This window comes from Urocitellus parryii, chromosome 3 (assembly GCF_045843805.1).
Source record: "Urocitellus parryii isolate mUroPar1 chromosome 3, mUroPar1.hap1, whole genome shotgun sequence".
In the NCBI taxonomy this organism is placed as follows: domain Eukaryota; kingdom Metazoa; phylum Chordata; class Mammalia; order Rodentia; family Sciuridae; genus Urocitellus; species Urocitellus parryii.
The window spans coordinates 134,314,637-134,329,861 of record NC_135533.1 but is presented as its reverse complement, the minus strand read 5'-3'; the positions used below and the strand labels follow the sequence as shown (position 1 = coordinate 134,329,861).

Here is a 15,225-nt window from a genome sequence, read left to right as displayed (position 1 = left end):
GAAGGAACTGGGCTCAGGGGACAGCACTACAGACTCCCAGAGGCCTCCTGACCCCAGCCAGACCTCTCAGGGGCAGAGAGGGCAGAATCCAACCCAGAGTCTGGGTTCAAAGCTGTGGGGAGTCTGAGGACAAGGCCCCTGGGGAGCAGGGGGGAGGGAGGAGGGAGGAGGGAGGAAGGGAGGGGGGAGGGAGCAAGGGAACGGGGAGGGGGAGGGGGAGGAGGGGAGGGAGAAGAGGGGGAGGAGGGAGGAAGGGAGGGGAGGGGGAGGGGGGAGGGAGAGGAGGGGGAGGAGGGAGGAAGGGAGGGAGCAAGGGAACGGGGAGGGGGGAGGGGGAGGGGGAGGAGGGGAGGGGGAGGAGGGGGAGGAGGGGGAGGAGGGAGGAAGGGAGGGGGAGGGAGCAAGGGAATGGGGAGGGGGGAGGGGGAGGGGGAGGGGGAGGAGGGGAGGGGAGGGGGAGGAGGGAGGAAGGGAGGGGGAGGGGGAGGAGGGAGGAAGGGAGGGGGAGGGAGCAAGGGAACGGGGAGGGGAGAGGGGGAGGGGGAGGAGGGAGCAAGGGAACAGGGAGGGGGAGGAGGAGGGGAAGGAGAGGAGGGGGAGGAGGGAGGAAGGGAGGGGGAGGGGGAGGGGGAGGGAGAGGAGGGAGGAAGGGAGGGGGAGGGAGCAAGGGAACGGGGAGGGGAGAGGGGGAGGGGGAGGGGGGAGGAGGGGAGGAGGGGAGCAGGGGAGGGGGGAGCAGGGGAGGAGGGGAGGGGGGAGCAGGGGAGGAGGGGAGGGGGGAGCAGGGGAGGAGGGGAGAGCAGGGGAGGGGGGAGCAGGGGAGGAGGGGAGGGGGGAGCAGGGGAGGGGGGAGCAGGGGAGGAGGGGAGGGGGGAGCAGGGGAGGAGGGGAGGAGGCAGAGGCCAGGGCTTACAGCCCTCCTGGTGCTCAGGCCCAGGTCCTTCCACTCTCCTCTTTTTCCTCTTGGAAGATGGTGCTTTTAGTCTCCTCCCTGGGGGCTGGCTTGGAGCACGTGACCAATGGGTGCTATCCTTCAGCCCTCCACTGCAGTGGAGGCTCCCCCTGCAAATTCCTCCGAGCCAAGCACGCCTCAGCATCTTGGGGTGCCCACAGGAGAGGAGAGGTGACAGGGCCACCCCGCAGGAGGGAAACCAGATGCTGAGGAGGGCTGGGGACCACTGTGGAAGGCCAGGGCAACAGGGGTCAGGGCTCACGGGCGAGGAGCACTGGATAGGGCCCGTGCATCCCTATCCTCCTGGGGCTGGCTCAGATCCCATCATCACTGGGCTGGATGGCCCTTGCCACCAGTCATCCTGGGACTGAGAGGGCACTACAGCTGGCCTGTGAGTGGCATCTACAGTGGCAGCTCTTGCAACTGCCCGCTTCCTGGGCCCCGAGGAGGATCCCTGGCTTTCCTCCTCGACTCCACCCTGGGTCCTCCCTGCACTCGCCTCTCCTCCTCCCCACCTACTGAACAAGAGCTCATGAAGCCACAGGGCCTTTGCAGGGCTGTCCCTCCTGTCCGGCTGGCTCTCCCCACACTAAGGCTCTGACTGTCTGCGAAGGTCCCCTCCTAGGAGAGGCCTTCCAACAGCCCCTCCTCTCCCCACCCGTGTCCCCCATAGCAACCCGTCTCCTTGCACTCCCGCTTGTGTGGCTGCTGTGGAGTCAGGGAGTCCCCAGCCCTTTCCCAGCAACCCTGGGGCACACGGCTGTGCCTGGCAGGCGCTGGTGTCAATTCCCTGCCTGAAGAACTGCTGCCACAACTCATCCTCGCCCCAGGGGCCTGCTGGAGTGGCCGCGAGCATCCCCCTCTTGGGGCGCCCTCTGGGGTCCCGGGGCCGGTCTCTGCAGAGTGCTCTTGTGCTGCCCTGCTGGTCAGTAACTCAGGCTGACAGTGAGCCAACACACGGGGACAGCCTTGCCCACTGTACAGATGGCCAAACCAAAGAAAGGGACCTTGCCAAGCTCTCCACAAAGCTGTTCAGGCCCCTTCTCTGGGGAGATGACCAGCAAGGCAGGCAGCCTTGAGCTCCGCAAGCAAAGCCACCACCTCTGGTGTCCACTAAGAGACTCCCAGGCACGGTCACCCTGCAGGAACACGGAGGGAGGTGGATGGTTTCCCTCAGTCACCAGACAGGGTCTAGGGGCCATGCGAGACGCATACTGCGTCCATCCAGGGCGCAAAGCTGGTGAGAGTGAGGGCAGCCGCGGGCGGGCGGGCGGTCGGCCAGGGCCTGGGCTTGCCCAGGGCCCACCAGCCTGGGCTCTCCCCGGGAGGCCCTGGCTGCGGGGCCTGCTCTGACGCATCTTGCCTGCGTCCTCCGGCGCCTGCCTGGCCCTGCGTGGTCACAGCTGGCGGAGAAGGGATGGCGGGCTGCCAGCCAGGAAGAGGCCGCAGGCTGGCCCAAGTCCAGAGCCATCCGCCAAGAGGACAAGACAGGCCCCAGGGCGGGGACTAGTCCGGTCACACAGGGTGTGACAAGCCAGGTGTCCTGACTCCCAGCCCAGGGCTCCTGTTCCCTGGGGGCTGAATGCTGGCCGTGAGGCAGGAAGGGGGATGGCTTCCAGATCCCACTGCAGGAGGGAAGGGCACGTCCCTGGCAGGCCTGTCCGAGGATGGGGTGGGAGAGCAGCCCAAGGGGCACCAGGCCCAAGGGCTGCTGGGATGCATCCTCCAACTGTCCAGCCTGGGAAGGCCACGTGGACTCTAGACACAGCCTCTAGGAGGCCACTTATCAGTAGACTGCCCACAGCTCAGCGCTCTTCCTGGGAGCAGGACGTGTTTCCAAGGCTCTGAATTCACAGCCAGCAGAGCTGGGCGCACAGCAGTCCCCCTGCCTGCTCCCCAGCTCAGGCCCTGGCCTCCGCCCTCCGGGGGACCCGCCCTGCCCTGAGCACTGTTTTCCAAGCCACGCCCGTCGGGCAAGAGGCACAAGAACTTGGTGCCTTCAGAAACCTGCCAGCCAGGTCTTTGCCCAGCCAAGGGCTACGGTCAGGCCATGGGCGCATGTGTGCAGTGAGGTTCCCATCTGTCGGGGCCCCAGGGACCAGGCGCAGGAGGCAGGGACAACAGAGACACCTCCTTTTGAGGAATGCAGGGGCCCTAGGCGCTGCAAGGATCTCTGTACCAATGGGCCCGGCCCCTCCACCACGCCCAGGGTGAATCACTTGGTGCAAAGGCCCTGCGTGGACCTTGAGGTCAGCGTTTCCTCCCTTGCGTTGCCCGGAACTTTTCCGAGACTCCAGAAGAGAAAACAGTCCACACTGTTTTTAGTCAAAACACAATGACCCGCCTACCTCGCTGGACATGGCTCTCGGCCATCCAGACACCGCGGCCTCCCGGCTCTCCCTCCAGTGCCCCATGGCCCTGAGCGGGTGGACGGCCTCGGGTGTCAGCACCTGCACTGGAGGGCTAGGTCCTCTGTGTCGGCCAGGGCAGGGGCCCTCGGAGCAAGTGCGCCACGACAGGAAGACCCACTGCCGAGGCGCGTCCCTGGCCAGCGTGAGTCCCTCCAGTTGCCCAGTCGCAGGGCACCCCTTGGGGACACCCCCACCTACTGCACCCAGAGCCCAGGCTGGGGAGCCGAGTGGCCCCACTCTCCTGAACCCTGGTGGTACCAACTGTGGTGGTCCGTCACACCCCAGGACACCAGATCCCGACCATCCTGCCTGACCCACTCAGCTCCACACACGGCAGCTGGCCGGCTGCAGAGGGCAGACCATGGCCCAGGTTCTCGGGCACCTGGAGTCCTCCCACTGCCCTAAATGAGTTCGGGCCTCTGTACCTGCCATTGCCACCAAGAGCAGGGCAGGAGGGGGTCCCCAGATGCTCAGGTGATCACCCAGGTACCTGTGCCAGTGACCTTGTGAGCTGCTGCCCAGCTGAGGGCTGTGGGCGGCCACCAAGGCGGGAGGGGCAGGGGGACCCTCCTGCAGGGCTGTCAGAGGAGCAGGTCCTGTGCGCACCTGGGCACAGCAGTGCTCCCTAGGCACAGGAGGGTCCCAGGGGGCCTCCTGCAGAAGACAGGTGACCGCAGGGCTCCCCCTCACCTGCTCCTCAGAGCTGAGAGGCTGTGCGGGGCCAGCGCTCCCCGCAGCCCCCAGGGCTCTTGCTTTCCAGGTCCCACTCGAGCCCACACCCCTCCCTCCATGGCCACAGGCTCTGGGGACAGGCAGGGCTGGCTTGAACCCACGGAGCTCGGAGGCCCTCCAGGGGGCCACCCGGGCTACTCACCGGCTCTTGTCCCCTCCCTCGGGCTCGTCCACCTCGTCGGCACTGCAGGTGGCACTGGAGTCGCTGTCCTGGGGGGCGCCCGAGGCCTTGGCGGGGGCTCTGCGGCTCCCGCCCTCCTTCTTCTCCACCTTGAGCGGCCCCTCGGGTGCGGCCTCCGTGCTGGCCTCCCCAGCCCTGGCCTTGTCCTGGCCTTCCTCCTCGGCCTCCTCCTTGCAGTCACCCTGCTCGGGCTCCTCGGGGACTGAGCCAGACTCTTCCATCTTCCCCGCGTCCCCCTCAGGCTCCTCGGCCACAGGGGGCTTCTGTTCCTCCCCTTCTTCTGCTGGGGGTGCCACGGTGGCCTCCTCCTCCTTCTCCTCCTTGGGGGCCGCAGGAGGGGGCACCGCGGGTGACGCGGGTGCAGGTGGGGGCGTGGGGGGGCCACTGGCATCTGCAGCTGGGGTGGGCTGGGCAGGGGCAGGGGCTGGGGCATCCTCAGGCGGAGGAGTGGGCGGCTCAGCGGGGGTCCCAGCAGCACCCAGGGCAGGCGGGGGCTGGGGCCCACTCTGCCCCGCATCCTTGGTGGCCTCGGTGCGGGGGGAGGGGATGCTCTCTGTGTCGGAGCTGTTGTTGACGGTAGCTACACAGAATAGAGAGGGATGAGTAGAGGGACCAGGCCTGGGGCCAGGAGTCAGGTCTGGTTCTGAAAGGTCTCCAGGCCCCACCCGAGCCCCAGTGCAGCTCTGCCCCCATTGGCTGGCACCCTGGGAGGGGTAGGGGCACCTCTCGAGAATAGTGCCTGGCCCACAGGTGGACAAGCCAGCAAGGGGCAGTGCAGGGGACTGCCTGCGGAGGACCACGGCCATCAGGCACCCACCAACACCTGGCAACGTGCAGGGGTCAGGTGCATGAGGAGGTGGTGGGGACACCACAAGGGCAGAGGAGGGCCTGGCTGGGGACTGGACACCACCGCCCCATCTTTGGGTCTCAACATCCCCCATTTTCTGTAGTCAAGCAGGTCAGGGGAGCAGGCCAGGAGGGTCCCCAGGGCCAATCCAGGAAAGGTGGGAAGGTTCCCCCACAGGCAGGATGCGCAGGAGCAGGCCGGGGACAGCAGGGAACAGGGGCAGGCAGGGGCTAGGGGTGGCGGCCCACAACAGCAGCGCTCCCAGGCACAGTGGGGTCCCAGGGGGCCTCTTGCAGAGGACAGGTGATTATGGGGCTCCCTCCCACCTGAGCCCTGCCCGTGGGGCCAGCCCGCCACATTCCTACCTGGGCCACTGCATTCCCCTCTGGGCACCTCGTTCCCAGAGGCGTGGACAGCTGGAAGGAAGTCAAGATGGTCAGAAGCCAGGTGCCCACCATGCCCTCACGCCTCACGGCGCCCCACCGTCCCCCACAGCCCTGACCCATGACCAACATGCCCCCCGCGGTGCTAGTCACCAGCAGCTACAGGACCTGCAGCAATCCCAGGCAGGCAGGTCCAGGCCTGTCCATGGCCGGGCAGTAACAGGGCCACAGAGGATGGGCAGCAAGGTCTGGCCCCTCTGAGAGGCCTTCCATGGGTCCAGGTTCCCAGGACCCCAGAGTGGGGTTTGGAGGGACAGGCCAGCATGGACTGCTATGGCCCACAAGCAATCTCCCTCCAGCCTCCTCTGTCCCCCACTGTCCCTGGGCACTTCCTGCTTCTCTTCTCCCTCCAGGGCCTGGAGAAGGGCCACCTCCCCTTCCAGAAATGACACCAGTTGACACAGACGCGCGACCACACTAAGCTGCACGCAAAGCCTGTCACGCGTGACAACCGAGCTCAACAGCCGCCAGGAAGGACAGCGAGCCCTCCATCAAGATGAGGAGACTGGGGCACAGAGAGGCTGAGCCAGTTGCTCAAGGCCACAAAGCAAGGACACAGGGTGTTGAACCTGGTGGCCAGTGTCCCTAACCACTGAACTTTCTTCCCTGTGTGGTGACTCCCCTTCACGGTGGGACAACAGAGCACAGGAGCTGACCATGCCCCATAGACGAGTGTCTAACCCTCTGAATCGCAGTTTGTTCCCCGTTGCTCTGAAGAGGCCTTCACCAGAGGCCCTCAGGGGACAGCACAGCGAGGATCCAGCAGGTGCAGCGAGGGGCTGAAAACCAGCACCTCTAGCAAGCGTCCAGGGGCACTGCTGCCTGGGGAGAGCCTCGGCCTCCTCATCCATACCCGGGATGAGCCACCTCCTCCTCCAGGCTGTGTGACAACGGGGGACCAGCTCAAGATTGCCTGGCAGGGAGCACAGCACAGGTCCTGGGGGAGCAGGCCTGGGCCACATGTGCCCCCACCCCACCAGGGCTGCAAAGCCCTGCTGGTGCTGGCCGGTTCTTCTGGGAGACTCTGCGGGGCAGCCCGGACCCCACCCGGCCCTCCTCAGCCCTGACCAGCTGGGTGCCAGGCTGCAGCTGTGGGGGCTCCGAGGTGACATCGGAGCCTCAATCCTGGCAGACGGATCCTGCCCCCACCCCATGTGAGCTCTGTAGCTGGAGACCTGCCACCCTGGCTCCTGGCCGACACGGCGGGGCCTGGCTCTCCTCCACCAGCCCGGGCCTGCCCACAGGGACAGCAGGAGGGGACAGAGGAGGAGGATGCCCGAGGGCCTGGCGCTCCTGGCTGCCCTGGGGAGCGACCCACAGCAGGGAGGCAGCCAGACCTGTCCCTACCCCGCCCCAGACTTGGACCCAAGCAGCCAGAGGACCTGATGACCCTGTTCCACCCGGAAGCGAACACCTGGGGCAGAGTGTGGTCCACCTGAGGCAGGGCTGGCGCCTTCCTTCCCCAGGCTCCTGGAGCCCAGGAGACTACACAGAGAGCTACAGAGGGAGCCCCTGACAGGTGGCAGGAGGAGCAGGGCCCTGAGGGCTGGCGGGGTGCTGTGGCCAGGGGACTGGGCAGGGGGCCTGGCTAAGCAGCAGGTCCTCAGAGGTACTCTAGGGGCGGGTGGGGACAGGGCTGCCATCAGCTTCGACAGGGAAAAAGGGGGCAGGGTGGGGGTCGCGGTGGACAAGGCAGTCACTGGGGGCATGGGGTCAGATGTCAGGGTCTACAGACACCAGGAGCCAGAGCATGTCTTACAGGGCCCATCTCTGCCACTGAGGGGGTGTAACAATCTCCTGTGACCAAATCCCACCTTCTGAGTGCCAAAGGTTGCCTGGTGGCCCACACTGTCACCTTACTCTGTCCCCATGCTCCCCGCCAAGCCTGTGAGGACTCCACTAGGACAGCTGGCTGGGTGCAGGTGTGACCTGGGGCCCTGAGCTGCCTGCACCTCGGTCCCACGGCAGGAAGTGGCGCCGTCATTGCCCACCTGAGCCTGGACTCGGGAATAGACAGAGGCGCGGGCGGCGCAGCTCCGGGGTCCGCGTCCGCTAAAGCCGCTGACTAGACCCAGCTCCCCCCAGAAACCACCTCAGAACGTAAATCCACTACCAAGGGGTGGCACGGGACAGGTGGCAGGTAGCCCTCTGCTGGCCCAGGGGGACGTCACCAGGTACAGGCACGGAGGAGCTGTCACGGCCACTCACAGCCACTGCCCCAGGCTGCTGCGCCGGCTCACCTTCCGCCTCCTCAGCCATCTCCTCCTCGTTCCCGCTGACGCCCGAGGCCTCCATCTCCTCGTCCTCCACCACGGGCGGGAAGGCCGCCTCCTCGCTGGCCGCGGCCGGGGCTTTCTTCTTCTTCCTCCGGGCATTCCTCTCCTTCTCCTGGGGCACCGGACAGCAGGGCTCAGGGACGCAGCCAGGGCTGGCCGCCCGGGGCCTCCCCAGGCCTAGGACCTGGCTGCAGCTACAAGGGACAGGAGCAGGGCCACCTGGCCCTGGGCCACCTCCCCCACCTTCCACTCAGGGCCACATGCCAGGGGCTATTTCTACCAGGGCTTCCTTCGTCCACCACGTCCTGGGCACACCCCAGCCCGGCCCCAGCCACACTGCCCTTCCCGAGCAGGTGAGGACCTGGAGGACCCGCAGCGCAGAGACCCCACCCCCGGGCTCCCTGTGGGCCCCGAAGGTCGGTGGGCAGCTGGCCCAGGCCAGGCCAGCACGGGAGGGCCTGGTCTCAGCCCCTATGGCCTACAGGCCTGCAGAGGGGCCGCGGGACACAGGGCGTGAGGCAGGCAAGGCCGCCACCCTCAGGCTGGTCGGGAAGAGCCACAAAACCCCCAGAAGACGCAGGTGCTGGCAGGGCCCTGGGAGGGTCAGGGCTGTGTCCTCTAGGTCCTCACCCACTCAGGAATGGGGCACAGGGTGTGGGCCCGAGGGCTGCTTGGGAGAGGACAGCCAGGGAGGGAAACTGCAGGGAGCTGGCACAAGAATCAAGACCTGAGTGGTGAGAGAACTGGCCGGGCACAGTTCTGAGAGTGCAGCCCAGGGAGGGCACTGCACATGCAAAGGCCCTGCAGTGCCATAGATGGGCGCATTCGAGGAACAGAAAGAAGCACGTGTGGCGAAGCCTCCCGCTGGCCGCACCACGCTCCATGCCCCTTCCCTGCCTCCTCCCTCACATGGAGCCAAGCCCTCGCCCTCCTGGCATGCTTGGAGACAGCTCCTGTCCTTGTTCCTCTCCCAGAGGGACATCTCTCCTCACCAAGTCAGGCTGAGCCCAGGAAGCACCTGCCCTGTGAGTCACTGGCTTCCAGGCAGCCATCAGCTCGGGGAGTGTGTGGAGAGGGCCTGGGGGCCAGGGGCCAGGGACTGCAGGGAGCGGCCTGTGTCCCCAGCCTGCAGTGACAGAAGGGATGCAGCCTGAGCACTCCGGGGTCTCCGGGAAAGAGGACAGAAGCTACGAAATGCCTAAGACCACCCTACGCAGAAAGGCAGCACCTGCCCCCGGAGCAGATGCCCGGCCAGGATGGAGGCAGAGCTCAGGGGAGCAGGGGTCACGCTCCAGATGTCCCCGGGGGCAGCTGCAGCCCGGGGTGGGACCCCTTCCTGTCTTGTCCCCTTCCTGAGTGGACAAGGTCCCAGTGTGGCCACTGGGAGGGCCAGAGGGAAGGGGAAGCGTTTGCCTGCTGGTTAGTCAGAGTTTCCGTCACCAACGCTTGGCCAGAGGGCCACAGCCCCACCCTGCCCAACGTCCACAGCCCCATTACGGGGATGCCCAGCTCTGCTGCCCATGCAGGCCCCCAGTGTGGCCTCAGCCCTCCCTCCCTGAGCCCTTCCTGGGAGGGCTCCTGGCGCGAGCCCAGCGGCACAGGAGTCGTGGCCTGCAGCTCTGTGGTGGCGAGGCCCCGGGTCCCCCCGCTTCCCCAATCTATTTCTAGCCAATGGGGACTCGGGCACGCGCTGCGCTGGGTGATGTGGGCGACCGCTGCCCGGGCAGCGTGGGCACAGGGCATGCTGCGGCCTGGCAGGAATGGGTCACCCGGCCGACACAGTGCCCTGGAAACGAAAGACCCTCTCTAGGGAGGTCACTGAGCCCTGGACACAGGTGGTTAGGTGGACGCCCCGAGGGCCCAGAGGCTGGCCTGGGTGGCCCTCCTGCGGCAGCACCGCAGCTTCCTGAGGTGTGACAGCACAGGGGTGGCAGGCGGCCTGCCACCACCTCCGCGCCCCAGGCGGTGCCTATTGTGTGCAGCCAGCACGTCCCAGGTGCCAACTCGCTGGACCCACAGTCCTCGCAGAGGACTTCCAACCCTCCAGCCCAACCGTGTCCAGTCCCCACCACCTCTCCCACTGCTGGGCGCACAACGTGCCCATCTGGAAGGGCCTGGGCGAGGGCCTTGGCACGGCCGTTCCCAGACGGCCACAGGGCTCACGTCTCCCTACCCTACCAGGCCTCAGGGGCCTCCCTGTCACACTGAGTGGCCGCCCCATCCCCCACCGCCACACATCCTGAGAAGACCCCCTGTCCTCTGGTCTCTGGGGCTGCTTCTCCCCCAGGACACGGCACGGCCTGTCTTTAGCTCCCTTCCTTCCATACCAGGACAGCGCCTGGAAAGAACAGGCAACCACATCGGCCAACAGATGAGGTCGCGGCTCAGAGAAGCAAAGACACCTGCCCGACACCACACAGCTCCCAGGTGAGGTCAGTTCATACCGCCTCTGCCTGGACCTGGTCTGTGCAGCCCACGGCAGACCACAGGCGAGGCCTGGCCGGGCCTGGGAGTCATGGAAGCTGAGCCCTGGGGCCTGGACCCAGATGGGAGAAGAGGGCAACCTTCGGCCATGGGGAGGGGAGGGCAGCCTCTCGGGACGTGGGAGCCACATGCCTGCTGCCCTCCCAGTCCTGCTTCCTGCTGACCCTGTGGTGGCCACGTCCAGGCCAGGCCTGGGGCAAGGTGGGGGTGCCCGCCGACCCCCTGCTGGCCGAGGGTGACCAGCCACCCGGGGACCTGCCTCTTCCCCAGGGCTAGAGGGTGCAGGGGCAGGGGTGCTGATTTCAGGGGCGTCTGAGGGGCCACAGGGCAGTCACCCGGCCCACGGGCCGCCAGTCAGGACAGAACTGCGGGCTCTGGGCCTCCCTCAACTCTGTGCCTCTGATTCCCCTGTTCATCAGGCTCCTTCAAGGCCAGCTGGGAGAGAGGACCCTCCCACACTCCCTAGTCACTGTCCTGTCAGGACAGGGTTCCCCTGGGCCACGCCTCCTCCACAGGCCGGGGGTGATGGGCCCAACGACCTGCACATTCTGAGAGGGGGACGCAGAGGGCCCTTTCTGATCCAGCTCCAGGACAGTCCACCTTGAGTCCAGCCCTGGGTGGGCTGCTGCTCAGCTCAAGAATCATCAATGGCTCCCCATGGCCCACTGAAGAAACGCCCAGCAGGAAAACCCCACCGAGCACCTGTCCCTAGGAGACCTGCTGTCGCTTCTGTGGCAGACAGCAGGCGCTGGGGAGGGGTCCATAGCACCAATAGCGCTCACATCCAGGCCCTGGGTCCTCTCTTCCCGTCTCTTGGACAGGAACCGAGGCCCAGAGTGAGGCCAGGAGCCCGAGCCACAGGCCTCCAGACCACACGCCGGCTGTCACGGCATGTGCACGGCTCCACGTAGCACCCCTGCGGACGTCACTAGGGCAGGGCGCTAGTGACCTGCCGGCCCCCTCCCAGTACCCACAGGCGTTAACCCAAAGCTGCTGTTTCACAGCCCGGGAGGCAGGTGCTCGTGGTCCCCGTCACAGGTGGAGAGGCAGAGGCAGAGAGGGCAAGTCACCTGGTGGAGGCCACAGAGACCCTGAGCAGCTGGGCTCGTGCCTGGGTCTCGTGGGCCTGGAGTTCCTGCCCTCTGTCCACCCACACCCTCGTGGCCACTGCTGCACAACACCCACGGAACAGGAGGAGCTGGAAGCGGGCAGTCACCCGGAGTGCCTCCCAGGGACGGACCTGGGTCCTCCCCACCCGAGCCGAGGGCAGCAGCGCCCCCGAGGGCAGCACCTCACAGGAGGAGACTGAGGCCAGCCCAGGGCTCGCAGCGCAAGACGCAGACGGGCACTCACCCTGTCCTCAGACCACTCACCCGTGGGAGCCTTAGGCCCTGGACCCCAAGTCCCCAGGTCCAGAGGTCCTCGGGGATGAAGGGGAGGCCGCTGAGGAGGGCTGGAGGGGGAGGCCGGGCCGGGGGCAGCCCAGTGGCAGGGATCCCGAGCCCCGAGGCAGGGCTGGCAGGAGCCGGGGAGGCCGGGACCCGAGGAGGGGACAGCGAGGGGGGGACAGGAGGATGGGCAGGGGGAAGGAGGACGCTGCTTCCAGGAGGGGCTCCAGGCCACCCTCTCCCCTGGGCCGTCCTGTGCTGACCACCTCCGACTCCTGACCTGGTACACGGACTTGGCCAGGTCACGCCCCACCCCACTCCGCAGTCTGCCCTGAAGTCCCTGTGGACCCAGGAGACAAGGGCCCTGTCTGAAGCCCACTCCCGAGGCACCACTTAAGGCCCCATCTGGAGGGCAAGGGCAGGGAGCCCTGCCTCAGTGGAATGCCAGGGACATGGGATGGCTTCCCCTTGGCCTGGAGCCAACAGCACACGTGGTTCAGAAAGAACCCCCCAGGAGAGCTGGAATGGGGCCCTCAAATTCTCAGTGGGCTTGAGGACAGTTCTAATGGGTGATGCTACCCCGGGCCGGCCTCCATGTGCTGTGTGATCTGCTCACTCTCTCTGGGCCTCAGCAGGTTGCACTCAGCACACCAGCTGCCCAGAACGTGCAGCACAACCTCAGTCCAGCCAGGTGGGGCGCCTTTCCAGCCTTCAGAGCCACAGCAGATCCGCGGGAGTGGGGGGTGGGGGTGGGGTGGGGAGTGCTTCTCACCCGGGGCTCACACCCTAACTCAGTGGCCGGCATCCTGGCTGAGCTTGTTCCCAGTTTTAAAATCGTGAAAATGCTCATCAAATGTATCCAAGGGAGATGAAGAGGGAGGGAGTGGGCAGGAGGAGGGGCAGGCGCCTGGCCTCCCCAAATGGTCCTCAACTCCCAGAAACAGCTGTTCAGGGAGTCTGGGCCCTGGGAGGCCACCTGAGCCCACAGGAGGGCTGGGCCTCCAGCCCTCGAGGCCCCCAGGCCAGCTCCCTCCCACTGAGGCACTGACGGAGGGCAGCAGCCACTGATGGGCTCCTGGGCCTTCTTTCGAGGCTCTGAGGCCGCGGTTTCCTGGCTGAGTCAGCGCAGACCCGTGTGGCACCTTCCCTTGCTGGGAGTGAGCTGGGACCAGGCTGGAAGCAGCCCTGGGCAAGCGAGGGCCGCCCCTGGCCGCGCACTCACCATCTTCAGCTTGTGCTGCTGCAGGATCTCGTCGAGGTTCTGCCGCTTCTTGTAGTTGAAGTAAAAGTTCTTACACTGCGACACTGTCTTGGAGCCCACCATCCGGGCGATGGCCGACCAGTTCCGGCCATGTTCCAGGAGACCTGCAGGCAGAGGCGTGGGTGAGGCTGGGGACAGCCTGGGCTCAAGGAACAGGGTGACGGCGGAGGGCAGAGGGCCAGGGGCCCCCTTCAGGATCTGGGGGCTGACCCCCGCCCCAGCTGCCTGCGGGCCAGGCGGGCTGGGTGACCCAGAGGCACTCCCCACAGCTGCCGAGGCCCTGGGAGACGGGACTGCCTTCCGGCCACACCATGGGCGAGCGGGAAGAGGAGGGCGGGGGCCGGGATGCACCCAGGCTAAGGGGCCACCCAGAGGCCCACTGGCCACGAGGCCCACCTGGCTTGGTCAGCAGCGGGAGTGGATCTGCCCGCAGGCGCCTACTGCCCAGAGCGTCCCCCAGCCTCCCAGACCACCTGGTGTGAGGAAGGCCCAGGAACCTGCAGACCCTGGCCACAGCATCCCTGCTCTCCCTAGTTTGGGCCACTGCTGCACCTGCCCCTCCTGCCCTGGAGGCTACCAACCTCAACCTCAGCAGAAACACGGAGGCTGCATTCAGAGGCCTGGCTGCCCACCTGCCCAACCTGTGTTCCTGCTCCGAAGCCGGCAGGGTGACCGCCCTGGCCCAAGCGGCCTGCAGCTAAGGCTAGCCACCTTCCCAGGACTGACGAGATGGAAGGGGGTCTCTGAGCCCCAGGGCCACACGGGTCAGGACTATGACAAGAGACCCTGCAGGCAGGCTTTAGGCCACCTGGCTCCGGTCATTCAAGCTGCCCTACAGGGGCGGGGCCAGGGTTCCCTTCACCTCCCACCCGCTCATTCCTTCAGGCCTGAGCCCGTCCGGCCCGCAACCACCGCGCTCCCACACGGCGGCAGCACAAACCCAACCGACCACCCCTGGGGGCCGAGTGGGCCTTCTGTGACCAAGCCCTCCAGGGACTTGGTGAGTCCCCTGCTTCCTGTCCAGGCTGTGGCCATGTTCCCACCCCTAGGACGGAGAGCTGGGGCTCAGGGGGTCAGCCACTTCACCGAGCTCACGGCACAGGCCACAGGGCAGAGGAGGTGTGGCGCCCGCTTCCTGCTCTGCTGGCCTCTGGGCCTGTGGGTGGGGGTGGCGCTGGACAGGCCACCTGCTTGCCTGCAGCGGCCACAGCAGCCACGTGGCCCCTCACCAGCTCCTCAGGGTTCCTCAAGGACAGGCGCGCGCGGGGGGGGGGGGGGGGGGGGGGGCCCGGGGCGTAGGATCAAGTGTAACTCAGCCCCTGACCTTTCCTGCTGCCCGCGCCAGCAGCAGCTGCGGCCCCAGAACCAGCGGACGGGACTTGCGTTTATTTATATTTCCCAGCCGGAGCCGGAGTCCAGGCAAACTGGCTGGCCAAGGAGGACCACGGGCCTGGAACCCGGGGGCGGGGGCAGGTCTCCCATCTGGGTCTGCGGGGAGACCCCAGGGGGGCCGACATTTCCAACCCCCACAGATAAACAAGGAGGCGGCTGGAGCAGCTCCACGCACTCCACCAATGGGTGGGGGCACCAGGGGCGGGGGCTGCCTCCCTGAGACCTGGTGCCCCAGACCCTGGACGGGCCTGCGCCCCTGTGCCTCTGTGGAGAGGACTGGCCAGGGCCTCTGGGGCATGGACTTCCAGGGGCTTGCTTGGGGCCCCAGCTGATGTCCAAGCACAGGGGGGCAGCGTCTCAGGCTCCCGCCACAGAGCCAGCCCTCCCTGCAGACCCAGGGGCCCCTCCCTCCAGGGGTCCCTGCTGGACGAGGCTCCATGTCCTCCTGCCACCCCCAGCTGCCCTCTCCTGAGAGCCTCATCAAGGTCCTTGTCCCCGGGCACCCGCAGTCCCCAGCCCCTCCCCGGGGCCACTCACTCACATCCTCTTATCCGCGTCTCCCCCTCGGCCAAGTTTTCCGGAAACATCCGGCTGGGAGGATGCTCCAGGGAGCGGGGCTGGGAGCAGGAGCTGGGAGCTGGCGGCCACGGAGCTGCGGCTGCTCTGCTCCTCGCGGCTCAGCCTCAGCGGCCAGGAGGGGAGGGGTGGGCGGGCGGAGGCCGCTCAGAGGGCGGGCAGCAGCAGCTCGGCCCAGCGCCTGGTGGCCCAGGGCTCCCAGGGAGCAGCCACCTCCGACAGTGAGGAGCTGAGAGAGCCTTCTCAGTGGGGGAGGGGGACGAGGTGCGTGCAGGGTGCCCC

At 67.0% G+C, this 15,225-nt stretch overlaps 1 protein-coding gene across 16 annotated transcripts in view; it reads right to left on the bottom strand.

The window, feature by feature from the left end:
- Positions 1-15,225, bottom strand: part of Ncor2 (nuclear receptor corepressor 2) — a 138,499-nt gene that overhangs the window by 27,092 nt on the left and 96,182 nt on the right. For all 16 annotated transcript variants that reach the window (XM_077796068.1, XM_026402991.2, XM_026402993.2 and 13 more), the window contains 4 exons: positions 12,937-13,079; positions 7,807-7,954; positions 5,489-5,539; positions 4,238-4,856 (listed from right to left, as the gene is read on the bottom strand). In XM_077796068.1, coding sequence (XP_077652194.1) covers positions 4,238-4,856; positions 5,489-5,539; positions 7,807-7,954; positions 12,937-13,079 — 961 coding nt within the window. The remainder of the gene's footprint in view (positions 1-4,237; positions 4,857-5,488; positions 5,540-7,806; positions 7,955-12,936; positions 13,080-15,225) is intronic.